General features: G+C 35.5%; 1 protein-coding gene across 1 annotated transcript; it reads left to right on the top strand.

Moving 5' to 3' along the window:
• Window positions 1–2,662: 2,662 nt before the first annotated feature.
• On the top strand, window positions 2,663–11,722 carry LOC308686667 (stonustoxin subunit beta-like; the record flags this gene model as incomplete). The annotated part of the gene is made up of 3 exons (XM_081395106.1): window positions 2,663–2,788; window positions 10,178–10,221; window positions 10,297–11,722. Coding segments are annotated over 3 exons (715 nt in total), but the record flags the coding sequence as incomplete, so codon positions are not given.
• Window positions 11,723–14,969: the final 3,247 nt, after the last annotated feature.

Genomic DNA, 14,969 nt, shown 5'->3' with positions numbered 1-14,969 from the left:
GGTTTGTGATGTCACTAACCCGGGAGGAATATCCTGTAGTACCTACCAGCCATTTGTTGTAGTCCTTAAAAAGCGATTTCTTTAAAAGCAAATATCTCCCTTTGCTTTGAACTTTGAGCGTTGTAACTTTGCAGATGTTGTTTATGCTCAAACAGCAACATTACACACTAACTAAAGTTAGAAAAGTGAAATCATTATCAACCACCCCTTTATCAACACTGAGTGAGCTATTGTTGCACATCAAATATCAATGTTCAGATCAGTGCAAAGATCCAACTTCTCTCCAAAACGGAACCAGTTTTAGCATTTTAGTGATAAAGGAATGACAATCACTAATATTATCAAACAGTTAACCATAGACGTGTGTAAGGCTGGGGAAGATTTAGCCAAAAAATTAACAGGGGCTTTGGTCAAAAATGCACCTGCACATTTAAACTAAATCTAGTAATAAAGTGAAAAAGAAAATGAAATAAAGTGTTGATTGCGGCATTAAATTTAGATCTGCTCATTTTGCATCATACTTATTACTCGTTTTACAGCATTGCACACTGTAACCAATCCCACACGACTCTGTTGAGCTTATGAATGGCCAATCAGAGACGCTAAGATTAGAAATTGCTGAAACACCAGCAACAAAACTAAGTTTTGAACTCTGAATTCGGACTGAATTCTGCACTCACGCAAATACTCTCATAAACTGATCATAAACTGATAAACATAAACAGATTTGGTGATTGTGCTCTTAAGGGCGTCGAAACTAATATAAATAGGTTTTTCTATTTACAACGTAATTTTGCAGCATTAAGCAATGTAGCCAATCACAAACATATCTGAGGTTTTCTTGAACACAATGGCCAATAAGACATTTTTTATGTTAGAATCCCCTCACCGCTCTAAACGCCGGGGGTTTTGTCCAGTGCTGAGATCTGCACACTCAAATCTTCTCATTATAATTTAACTTGTAACAAAAAAAAATTTAGACATTATTAGAGGTGTAACAATACATCAATATGGTTCTTGAACTCTGTGCTAATTAATATCCAGTGGCAACCACTAAAGATTGTCCGATCAGAACAATGAAGTGATGTCCTTTTAGGAGGAGCTACACTCAAAAAACAATTGTCTACATTTATGTATTTTAATTGCATATAACATTTCCATCCATTAGGATTACATAGTTTTAACATGAACAAATAGATAATCCGAGTGCGATTTATATTTGTCAGTAATACATAAATGAAACGGGTATGATTTATGTAACTACATTTACATTTACATTTATTCATTTTGCAGACGCTTTTATCCAAAGCGACTTACAAATGAGAACAATAGAAGCAGTTAAACCAACAGTAGGACAACAATTTGCAAGTGCTATGACCCTTCTCAGTTTAATCTAACGCAGTAAATGTTAATAATATTTTCTTCTTTTATTTAACAGAATAGAATAGAAGAGAAAGTGTTAGTATTACTGGATTACTGAAGTGTTACACAAAACTGAAGTGTTAGTATAACTGTATTAATAAACTGAATGTGAATCATATTTGTCTGTCATACATGAATGAAACGGGTAAGATTTATGTAATAGTACACAGCAAAATGCCCATGTTAAATGAACACTGGCTAGTAATCGTGTGTGCACACTACTGAGTGTTAAAGTACTATGAAGCAGTGTTGAAGTTAGTGGGATAATTAAGTGATGATTGAGCATTAATGATTAACACCTGCTATTAACAAGCAGAATCAACAAAAGGAAGAGAAACAACAACAGAAAAGTGAGAGATAAACTCAGATGAAATCAGCTGAAGATAAAGACATTAAATCTGTGAAGATCTCAGCAGAGGAGGATTGAACAACTCAACAAACATTACCAGGTTCACTTATACTAACTAGATTGACCTTATTTCTGCCATTTCTGTTTTAATGAAAATAGTTTCATTTGAAGTCACCATGATGGAGATATGTTGCTTTAGTTAGGCTCTTGACCCTTGACCTTTTAACATTAGTTTTTTTCTCTGGCTTCTGTAACTGTTTTATAAAGCACATTTGTTACAGCAAGGAAAGCTACAATTATTTAGTTCTGTCTTGCACTAATAATAATGATCATGCTTTTACTAAACTGCGTCAGCGTCCAGGACCTTAGCACAGTCTGGGTCCTATCTATAGTCAGTGACTGACTGCCTGACTAAATCACAACAGTGAATTAAACTACTACACATATTCAAATAACATTATGAACATATTCATGACTGAGCCGAAGTTTAGAACAACCATTTTAGCACAAAACAGACCACTATTGGATATATAAGTAAGTGGAGTGTGTGTGTGTGTGTGTGTGTGTGTGTGTGTGTGTGTGTGTGTGTGTGTGTGTGTGTGTGTGTGTGTGTGTGTGTGTGTGTGTGTGTGTGTGTGTGTGTGTGTGTGTGTGTGTGTGTGTGTGTGTGTGTGTGTGTGTGTGTGTGTGTGTGTGTGTGTGTGTGTGTGTGTGTGTGTGTGTGTGTGTGTGTGTGTGTGTGTGACTCTGCAACTGTATTACATTTCAGTCACTTGGCCTGCGGGTCATATGGAATGATCAGGTGGTCCAGTTGTGTTCCACAGACCAGATGCTTTGTATATTATCTGTAAAAATGAAGCATAGTAACATGAACACTTGATGTTGTTGTAGGTTATCTGGCTGTATGGTGACAGAGGAAGGTCGTGCTGCACTAACATCAGCTCTGAGTTCAAACCCTTCACACCTGAGAGAGCTGGACCTGATCTACAGTCACCCTGGACCCGTGACTCTGGACAAGTATGTGAGCAGTAACAATCTCCTGTCTTTGGAGAGAATTTGCCTTTGTTTTTGTTGTTGTCAAGAGATGCTTCTTTAGTTATGAAAAAAGATTGCAATTTAATAATAAAAAAGTCAGTTTATTTATTATAGTAACCTACTTGTAAAATAAATCTCACTTTGGGTGCCCGGCCAGATGCTGTGCTTCACTAGGCGTCTGAGAGCATTATGAACATTATTTGCATTGAAAAAACAAACACACTCACAAAAACAAAAACAAAACATCTGAATGTTCATTTGACGTTGAGCTTTACATTATATTTAAAACTATATTTTTGTCCTGGATGGAAGCTCAGATTCTCTATATGATGAATTTAGGAATTTATGATGAATAGGATTTGGTGCACAACAGATCCATTGACTAATGTCTAATCTTGTAAAATGCTCCCTGTACACAGAGTACATGTGATCGAAAATTCAAAAGCGAAAGTGAAAAGCGAGCTTGCATTCAAATGTGATTACCCCCTACCCCTTAAATGTATCCTGTCATCAGAAGAGCAACTTCGCCTTATAAGTATTTTTATTTTGGAAAACGATATATATATATTTTTTTTTAACGAAATTTTTTTATACTTCATTCCTACTTAATTACTATCACTACATTCCAAAACATATCATTTTTATATGAAGGTAAAACAGTAGCAAAACTCGAGAGCTTGCTAATTTGAATGTGAGAACTTGTAAAATTAATATTTGTATTTGTAAGTTGAAATTTATACTTGCAGCTCTGATGTGAAAAGCTGCATCTGTCGATTTGCACACACAGACAATACTCAGAACACCTGTGTTTTGAATTCGAAGTTGCAGATTAATAGTTACAAATGTGTAAAGTGTCATTTACATAAACAAAATGACAGGCACAATTGTGTACTACACATTTATCTTTGTGCTTTAGTTCAGTTTCGTTGTACAACCACAAGTCGGCACTCACAACCTCTCATATCTGGCAGTACAACTTCAAATCCTAGCGCTTTGACTTTTGCTACTCTTTTTGCGATATGCCTGTAGCAAAACTCACTCGTGCACTTGTGAATGCAGACTTGAGAGAGCAGAGTCGGGGGCGGGGCTGGGGTCGGAATGAAGTCATTTTATTGGTCGATGCCTCACCAATGAACAACGCCAGCCACAATGAAAACATTTATGCTTATGTATCAGCTATTTTTTAAAACGCTTGGAAAATATTTTTATGAAATATCATTAGTTTTACTGGAATAGTTTTACAGAATATGAACGCAACGCGTTTAATTGAGACAGTGGTATTAAAAGACCAAACTCAGGAAACACCATAAAGCATACAGAAAAAAAAATTAGCACAGAATATGAACGCAACCCGTTTAATTGTACGTTTTCCTCGAACCCAAGAAAACACTTAATGAGGCTTAATGGACCAACAGTTATAAAATAAAAATATATAATAAAAACAATAAAAAAACACATAATTTGTTACTTTATTAATAAAACACAGGCAGCGAGTTTATTTGCACTGAACACACATTTGCTTATATATGCCAATTCCATTGCAATATGAAAATGCACCTAAATTATCTGATAAGAATGTAAAATGTATACCTTGAAATGCAATGTAAGTCGCTTTGGAAAAATGTAAATGTTTTAAATATTCACCCTATAGCCTAACTGTTGGACACACAAAAACAAACAAAACATAAATAAATTATATATATACACGTGTGTGTGTGTGTGTGTGTGTGTGTGTGTGTGTGTGTGTGTGTGTGTGTGTGTGTGTGTGTGTGTGTGTGTGTGTGTGTGTGTGTGTGTGTGTGTGTGTGTGTGTGTGTGTGTGTCTTTTACAGTCTATGGTATATATATACCAGATGGCATATATATATGGCATACGTCATATGTTTTACGTCATATTCTGTGCTCATCTGCTTTTCTGTAGTATGCATTAGCATTGTGTCTACTGAGTTTGATAATATCGTTTATTTATTTTAATATCAGTCTAATGCATTAAGCCATGTTAGTGTTTCAGTGCACGCGGGTTTCGTGACATCATCGAACTCCCATTTCATTGGCTAGGTACCAACCAATAAAACGGCTCCTTTGACCCCCCCCCCTCCTCCCGCCCCCCTTTCCCTCTGACCGCCTCTGAGTTTCAAGTGCACAAGTTAGTTTTGCACCTGATATATCGCGAAAAGAGTAGCAAAAGTCAAGGCGCGAAATTTGAAATTGCAGTGACAGATTTGAGAAGCTGCAAGTGCCTAATTGAGGAAGTACCGCGAATGTGAACGTAAGATTAAACGCAAAATATATATTACAAGTTTGTGTCTGTCGTTGTATTTCTGTGAATGGCATTTTACACATTTGTGTCTACTTGTCTGCAGCTTCAGATTCAGAATACAGGTTTGTGACTATTGTCTGCCAGTGCAAATTTCAACATTCAACTTCAGATTTTTATTTTACAGGTTTTCACATTGGAGCTGTGAGTGTAAATGTTCATGTACAAGTACGAATATTTATTGTACAAGTTCTCAAATTCACATTTACATGCTCTCGAGTTTTGCTACTGTTTTACCTTCATATTTTTACTCCGTTATATTTCATAAAAACGTATTGTTTGTTGTTGTTTCGAGCTGAAATTGGCACATGCCCCGACAAAAGTCATGTCCGATTCATGAACGAACTGATTCTATCTAATGCACCTGTGGAATTAGTTCACAAGTCACACTGAACAATTCATTTGTGAATCAGACTGATCTGATTGCAGCTGTCCTTGATTAAACAGCTGTGTGTTTGACTTGAAGCTGCGCAGACCGATCAGTGTATGACATCAAATTACCGCGAGAGCGATTCGGACACATATGGAGCGTCTGTTCTCTAATCATTCTCACAGTAATTTGATGTCATACACCGATCGGTCTGCGCAGCGCCACTTCAAGTCTGACAACAACTCACTGATTCAAATGAACCGGTCAAAATGAGGCAAGATCCAGTCGCCGGAACTTGAACATGTATGCGACTGATGGTGTGAAAATGCAGTTAGTAATGCTGAATTTTAGTATTTATTTTTGTAAATGAAAATCATATTTAGATCATGACTGTCAAATATGTGTGAAGTAAATATGCTGTGAAAGACTTAGCCATTTAATCCCATTGAAATGCTTAAATTTCCACATTCGTGTGTCACTGCGATTTCAAGTAAAATAACTCAAATTAATGCCCATACATCTTCCCTACTGATGTAGTAGTTTCAAATGATATAAAAGTAGTATTTCTGCATAGTTTTTTCTTAAGATGTTAACGCATTATACCCCATATGACATCTGTACGTTGCCTCATATTTAGCTACACAAATATAATTTTTCCTCATTTTTAAAAAGCTATTTGGTATATTATTTCACTTGTTTGCACACTTGAATTGTCAGTAACTTTAGTTGATATTTTAGTATATTTATGTTTAAAGCTTTGATGGTGTATAATACAATTTGGTAATACAAATTGTTCTTATTTGCAGATCAGTGCATATTAAATGTCTGCACTAATTGTTCTTATTAGTGCGGACTATTATTTAGTGTGACTAGTGCTGCCTAGAGTAAATATATAGTTCATTGATACTTATTTTAACGTCTCCAAAGCCAAGCCTCCTTCAAAACACATGAACACGTACAGCAGAGAGCAAACAAAAGCATCACAAGAGATGGTGTTAAATTATCTCATGTCTCAAAGCACATCACATTACAATAATAATGAACATAAACTACTTAAACAGCTCTGACCTGTACACCTGACTGCTGCAGATTCATTTCGCCATTGATAGTGTCGAGATGGAAACGCATAAATTTGAGCCATGAACCGCTCCGAGTATAATGTCACGGGTTTCCATATTTTTAAAATTGTAGTGTTTATGGCATTAACTCAGCATAAGTTCATTGCTTTGGTTTTAAACTGCAGGCTTCATACACTTGCCGACTTTGTGAATAATTACAGAGAAAGACTGGGAATCATAAGCTGCGTTTCCACTGTCAGGCCAAGATTTCACCAACAAATGGAAGTTTTATCAGAAAACTAATCAGAAAGAAATCACTGGAAGCAGCGAGATCGCAAAACGAACATGATAAAAGCGACCGTTTGCTGGCATTTTTGTTGTTTACTAAAACCCAAGCATCCATGTTTTACCACAGGTTTATAATAAAAAGTGATACAATGATCATAGTGAATTAATTTGAGTCAAGTGTGAATAGTGAAAGAGGACACAAGCCCCGGAAGTGACAGTGGAAACACGACTGGCCCATACAGTGCATTATAACACTAGATGAAGCCTGCATTCATAATACATCACAAGGGTTTTCATTTGACCTTTTTTAATTATTTGTTTTCAGTGTCAGCAATGGTGCCGACACTCCCTGGGCACCATCTGGTGGTGATTTGCAAATTATTGCGATTATTTGTGTAATTTTACATACATTTGTATGTAATTTAAGAAAACAGAATAAAATACTGTATAAATAATACAGATTTTTTTCTGTATAAAAATGAGAATTACTGTAATTTGTCATTAATGGCACAATATTTAAAATAACAGCCGAGTTGTTTTTACAGATTACAATTTTTTTTACAGATATTGTTTGTAATTTTAAAGTTTTGACTGAAATTTAAAAGAAAAGAAAAAAAAGTTATTTTTGATAAAATTAGGATTTATTAATAGTGTTGTTTATCAAATATAAATGAGAAAGCATGTAATGTTCCATCAGTAATGCTCCAGTGTGCTCTGAAACAAAAGTTTAATTTCACATTGTGTTTGCTTATTTTACAGTCAACAATAACATGTCTCTTGGTTAAAGTGATGGGTTTAGCAGGGTTGATGAAAGATCCAGATTTAGTATCTCAAACAATTACAGTAAGATTAGGTGATAAACATTTTTTAATAGATGAAATGATTGGGATAATATGGGCTCATAATATAATGACCATGTCCTGTAAGAAAGGCCGTGTGGATTGGAAAATCTATTTTTCAATTTGTTTCCATGAAGACTATGAACAAGGATCAAATCATTTCACGACTGAGAACAGACACTACTTCATCTCTGTCTGAATTAAAGCAGAATGCAAGATTTAATGACCTGCAGTCTCTAATGAAAATAACTGTATTTTTACACTTACAGTGAATATATGCACTGCAAACATCAACGATAGCTTTGACTTGTCATTACTGTAAAGTGACCATGGTGTAAGTGGGATAATCCATGACTAGGTGTGCGATACACAATCTGAATGAACACACACAGACAGATTATTGATTGTGCTGTGATTTAGTTTCATGTCATGATGTGGTAAACCAGCAAACACAAAGAAGAGACGATATAAATATCTTGTTTATCTTTCATAAACAAACCAAAAACACAGGCAAAAAACAAAGGGTAATCAAGATCTAACCTTAAAGAAAACACAAGAAAAAGAAAAACAAGAACAAATTATTATTATTTTTTTTTACTGATTATTTTTAACAGGTTCATATTGTTTTATTTTTCATACTGATTCATTTCAAATGATTTATTTCTAATTCTTTTTTTAGTAAATATTGTCCATCCATTTATTCTTTAAACCACTTGTCCTTCAGTGCTGGCCAAAAGTATGAAACAATACGATTTTTTAAAATGCTTTTAAAAGTCTCTTCTGCTCACCAAGGCTGACTTTATTTGTTCAGCCGTACAGTAAAAACAGAAATATTATTTTAAAAAGACTGTTTTCTATTGTATTATATTTTAAAATGTAATTTATTCCTGTGATCAAAGCTGAATTTTCAGCATCATTACTCCAGTCTTCAGTGTCACATGATCCTTCAGAAATCTTTCTAATTCTCTCAGATAAACAATAACTTATTTCTTTATTCTGGATGCAGACACAGTGTTTCAGGAACTTACTTCACAGTCACTATTAAACAGTCCTACACTGTTACAGATTCTACTATATACTGTATTTACACCCATGTTTATCAGTTAAGGCACTGTCAAAGACTTTATACACAAAGACGGTTCACTCATATTACTATGAATGGGAGAAACTGCAACACACAGTATAGTGTAATAAGTCCCGCCTTCTAAATAAAAGAGCCAATGGCCAGTTGGTGAAGTGATCGCATCACTGCTGCTGTTAGAAGCTCTGGTTGCTATAGAAACAGTCAGTGTCCTGAACTGATGCAGCCTGAAAAATAAGCTTTTGTCATGATTCGAGTATTTAGAAACTACATTTATGAGACAGTTGTTGTCAGATTTAATTGGGGATTTCAAATATGAAATTTAGAAATAAGCTTGGTAAACAGAATTGCTGAATCTGATGTTTCCTCATTCAAAGAGAGAAGCGTTTCAGAAATGTCTGTGGAGTGAAATGACTTAAAGAGACTTTGTGCTGATGAGAACCTTTAGATGACAAACACAGTCATTCATAATTAACCCTACATGAAAGAAAGAAAGAAAGAAAGAAAGAAAGAAAGAAAGAAAGAAAGAAAGAAAGAAAGAAAGAAAGAAAGAAAGAAAGAAAGAGAGAGAGAGAGAGAGAGAGAGAGAGAGAGAGAGAGAGAAAGAAAGAGAAAGAAAGAGAGAAAAAGAAAGAAAGAAAAGGAAAGAAAGAAAGAAAGAAAGAAAGAAAGAAAGAAAGAAAGAAAGAAAGAAAGAAAGAAAGAAAGAAAGAAAGAAAGAAAGAAAGAAAGGGAGAGAAAGAAAGGGAGAGAAAGAAAGGGAGAGAAAGAAAGGGAGAGAAAGAAAGAAAGAAAGAGAAAGAAAGAAAGAAAGAAAAGGAAAGAAAGAAAGAAAGAAAGAAAGAAAGAAAGAAAGAAAGAAAGAAAGAAAGAAAGAAAAGGAAGAAAGAGAAAGAAAGAAAAAGAAGAGAAAAAAGAAAAGGAAGGAAAGAGAGAAACAGAAAGAGAAAGAAAGGAAAGAAAGAAAGAGAAAGAAAGAAAATGAAAGAAAGAAAAGAAAAGGAAAGAAAGGAAAGAAAAGGAAAGAAAGAGAAAGAAAGGAAAGAAAAGGAAAGAAAGAGAAAGAAAGAAAGGGAAAGAAAGAAAGGGAAAGAAAGAGAAAGAAAGGAAGATAAAGAAAGAAAAGGAAAGAAAAAAGAAAAAGAAAGAAAAGGAAAGAAAGACAAACAAAGAAAAGGAAAGAAGGAAAAGGAAGAAAGAATGAAAAAAGGAAAGAAAGAGAAACAAAGAAAAGGAAAGAAAGAAAGAATCAAACAGAATTTGTGTTCACAATATGAGAAACTTCTGTTTTTGTGTAATAACTCTCTCTCTCTCTCTCTCTCTCTCTCTCTCTCTCTCTCTCTCTCTCTCTCTCTCTCTCTCTCTCTCTCTCTCTGTGTGTGTGTGTGTGTGTGTGTGTGTGTGTGTGTGTTTTCTAGTATGGATCACGGAGGAGAGTTGATGATGTCAAAATTACACAAATGTAAGTCCAGAAACACAGATTTAGTGTGTGTTGTTGTAAATGTTGGTGTTGTAATGTGTGTGTTCTTGTGTTCAGATGCCGTTGATCTCACACTGGATCCAAACACAGCACACACTCGTCTCGCTCTGTCTGAGGAGAACAGAAAGGTGACGTGTGTGACAGAGAGTCAGTCGTATCCTGATCATCCAGAGAGATTTGATGTTCATCAGGTTCTGTGTGGAGAGAGTCTGACTGGACGCTGTTACTGGGAGGCTGAATGGAGTGGAGATTATACTGGTATATCAGTGTCATATAAAGGAATCAAGAGGAAAGGAGGGAGTGACTGTGGGTTTGGACTGAATCAGAAGTCCTGGAGTCTTGAATGCTCTGATCACAGATTCACTGTCTGGCACAATAGTAACTCCACTGATGTTTCTGCTGGTTCAGGATCCTGTAAGAGAGTAGGAGTGTGTGTGGACGTGTCGGCCGGCACTCTGTCCTTCTACAGCGTCTCTGACACACACACACTCGCACACTTACACACATTCACACACACATTCACTGAACCCCTCTATGCTGGATTTAGACTTAATTATTCAGACTCTTCAGTGTCTCTGTGTCACATTAAACACACACACTGACTGACTGACTGACACACACACACACACACATACACACATACAACTGACTAACACACACACTGACTGACACACACATACAACTAACACACACACTGACTAAAACACAGAAACACACACGAGAGAAGAAACAAGAACAGCAACACAGTTTTTAATGTGTGTTAGTCTATGATCAGTATATAAACTCACTCACTGTCCTGTTGTGTGTGTGTGTGTGTTATTGTGTCTGAACATTTGTTGATGTTGATTTGAAGATCTTGTTGATCATTTTAAGAATATCAGAGGATGTTTTCTGTGTTTTTGTTGTTTATTTGTGTAAATATGTGATTATATATTTGACTCTGTTGATTCTGTGAGGAAGACGAGCAGAGCTGATGTTCATGAAACTGTTGAACTTGTATTAATGCATATAACTTATGGAAACCATAGCAACCGCCTAGCAAACACTCAGGACACTCTCGGACACTGGACCGGTCCTTCATCAGAGGGGTTTATAGCGCTGATGAAATGATCTTTGGGACGGTTGTCTTCACTGCGGTCGGATCGGCTCTGCTCAGTTTCACACTGGTACTTTATACATGAGGAATCCAGATGTTTCTAAGAAGATAATCTCATTTTAGTTATAGAACTCACAAAGACCTTAATAATTTAATGAGGTCATTAAAGATGTTTGAAAAAGATATTACAAATTACTGCGAGAGAAAAGAAGTATTTATGTAAATAGATTTCAGATTCATAATTTTTTTTTAGTTAAAACCACCCTGACTTACAGAAAATGTATTTATTTGTTTGATTGCATTTGTTTTGATTCTTATTTTTTGTTATCTGTCCGCAAGGCCTATTATGTTATGAGATATTGCATATATTAATAAATTGTTGTTTATAAAAGTTGTATATTGTTCTTGCATTAAAGGACAAGTCCGGTGAAAAATGAATCTAGGGGTAATTAACACATGGTTACCGAGTCGATCGTTCTCTGGGATGCGTTTTCATGATAATCGAATGTAAAGTGTTTTATTTATAAAAACAGATTAGCTCATAACACTAGTATATGGGGCAGAGAATAAGTAATAATAAATCGCAAGTTAATACCACTAACAAAGGCTCAAAATAGCCTCACACTAACACGGTAGCACAATGAGGGTCCCTATATGCAAACCGAAGCATTGAGAACTTTGTAAGTGTACAGACAGTTAATAAGAAGATACTTTATAAAGACAGTACATTACGCGTCTTTATAATGTCCTTTTAGAATGTCCTTTAAAAGATTGAATAAAATCATGAACACAGTCTTAACACAGACTCCACACTCCCTGGAGTTTCAATGATTTGTTCTGTGAGAATCTAAAAGAAGAATTACAGAGTCGAGATGTTTCAGTGATGGAGATTTAGGAAATAAAGGTGAATCATCCCAACCTAGAAATGATAAACCCTGTTATCAGAGGAACAACAGCCTTCACATCCACACACACTCATTCACCAATACAAATATATCTCATGACATTTAAATGAGACTAACAATATTCCCACAACCAGTAGCTCAAATATTACAGTTTTTCTCAATTGTTTACACACATTTTCTGGTACTTGAGACACAATGACCACAACATGTAACTCATTCACCAACCCCCTGAGCCAATTCTGCTGAACTACAAGCTCAGTTCCTGCTTTACACTCAAATTGCAGTTCTAAAACACACTTTTTTCAAAACACTACACACAATTCTCTGCTTTTGGCAAAATTTTCATGCAGAAAATCTCTTGTTTTCACAAGGAACACACTGCCATTCAAATATGCACACTGACTCATCACATGGGCAAACACCCGTCACACAGTTTTACAATTAGCAGTCAGAGCTTTAGCATGAAAGGGCCACAGGTGAGATCTTCAATGGAGCATTGGATTTTTTTTATTTATTACTGTAACTGTATACAGTAAATTCTTCTGTTGTTTTGTATGTAGACCACTGTATGTGCAGCTTTGTGTTGGTTGGGATGTACACTGTGTACATTGTTTTTGTGGGAAAAATAAAATATATTTGTTACCATGTATTTGTGTATTCTGAGTATAAAACAATATTCTCAGATATTTTACAACACACTTATGTATGTACTGTCTGTAGTAAGTGTAACACTGAACAAAAAAAGGCCTAAGTCATTATGATGAATGCAGAAGAAGTGTTTTCCATTCATCATAGTGTTTTACATTGAGCACATCAGTGTTCAACTGGTTCTCATAAATGTCTATTCATGTGATGGTTTGTGTGTGTCATTTGAAAACAAAATACCATTTTGAGAAGAAATAACATTGTTTTGAATGTAAAGTTTCATTTTGCAGGAGAAATGAGGGGTTTTGCCCATTGTGTGTGTGTTTTTGGGTTTGTGTACTGTAGAGTTCTGAGAATATGAGGCATGCTTTCAGAAAATGTGTGTAAACAATCGAGAAAAACTGTAAAGGGTTAGTTGACCCAAAAATTTAAATTCTGTTATCATGTCGTACTAAACCCAAGACTTTCATTTATCTTCAAAACACGAAGATATTTTGGAAATCTGAGAGATTTCAGTCCGTCCGTTAAAAGTCTGTTTAGCCAAAACTAATGCGGTTACACTTTATAAGAGGTGTTTTTCACTTCTATGTACTTCCATAAAAATAAGTACAATGTACTCGTGTCCGTATTGTATTGCAAAACACTTTTTCTGCTAGTTGTTACGGTTAGCAGGGAAGAGGCGAGGATTTACTCAATAATTTATTAAATAAACACACAAAGAACAGGTGTGTCTAATGAATTACCATGGGAACAAACAAGGGTAACTTTAGAAACAGAGGCAAACTGGAACAAACTACAGGAAGTGAACAATGGAGACAGAAAATAGACTTCAAAATAAAAGTCCTAGAATACAGAACACAAGGGAAATCGTGACACTGTTGAGGGGGATACGGGTACGTTTAAGGACTGGTTTAGTGCTATGGGAAGGTTTAAGGGTCAACAGTGGTTATAGATGTAATTACAGAAATGTGGGTATTGTAAAAATAAGTTCTATGTAAAAACATGTATGTACACAACAAGTTCATTGTATCAAATTATTAAACTTTAGTACATAATAGTTAAAGACACCCAATATAAAGTGGGACCTTTGACACTTTAAAATATTCGTAAAGAGATTGTGAAATAAATCAAAATGAATGGAGTGGTTTAATTAGACACAATCGTTTTATACACACACACACACACACACACGCATATATAATATATATATATTTATTTATTTATTTACTACGACACCTACTTTATATAGCAGTATCCTGTGCTTTTTATTCACAGATATTTTGTTCTTTATATTGGAAATTTTCGGTAACATGCTTGGATTAATGACGGAAGTAAGCAGTTTCCCAGGAACAACGTCCTGACAACTCAAAAATATTTATAATAAAACCATTATTAAAAACTTACCGTAGTGATTCAGGGTAAATCAAAATCACAGTTTGGAAAATAAATTTTTGATATGATTGTTAAACTTTGTTCATTCATTTCAAACTAAAAAGTTACAGAGTGTAGCTTTATGCGCCACATTCATAAAGTTGCTCAATCAGACAACCAAAGTAAAAACATTTACACATTTATTTGTAACAATGTACAGAAAGCTTGCATGTAATTTACAAAAAGCCAGTAGTTTATCAGAAAAAGATCAGCACTCATCCAGGCATTTGTTGGTTTAATGTGAACCTCTGTTCGGGAACTGGTGATCCCGTAGAGCTAAAGTCTCTCCAGCTGGATGAAGACGCTATCTGGAAACGGTGGAGTCTGTGTGTGACTGGTTGGAGGAGGTGGTGGCGGCGCTGAGCAGAGAGAAACCGCTGTGACTCGACTCCAGACTGCTCATGGAGCCTCTGATGGAAACACACACACACACACACACCTTTAAACAGACCATTTGGCTTTCCAGATGATAGTTTACCATGATTCATTCCCATTTTTATGCTAAGCACTTTGCAATATGTAAACATCCAGACCTGAAATCAGAGGACTGCAGCACTTCTGTGAAATACATGACTTTGCATTTGTGTGAGGAGACCTGCAGAGAGGCCAGAACATCATCGACACGCGGCCGACTGGATGAAGTGCATGTTGGA

Source organism: Scardinius erythrophthalmus, assembly GCF_964197995.2.
Source record: "Scardinius erythrophthalmus genome assembly, contig: HAP1_SCAFFOLD_618, whole genome shotgun sequence".
Classification (NCBI taxonomy): Eukaryota; Metazoa; Chordata; class Actinopteri; order Cypriniformes; family Leuciscidae; genus Scardinius; species Scardinius erythrophthalmus.
The sequence above is the reverse complement of the archived record's forward strand: the minus strand, read 5'-3'. Positions and strand labels throughout refer to the sequence as shown.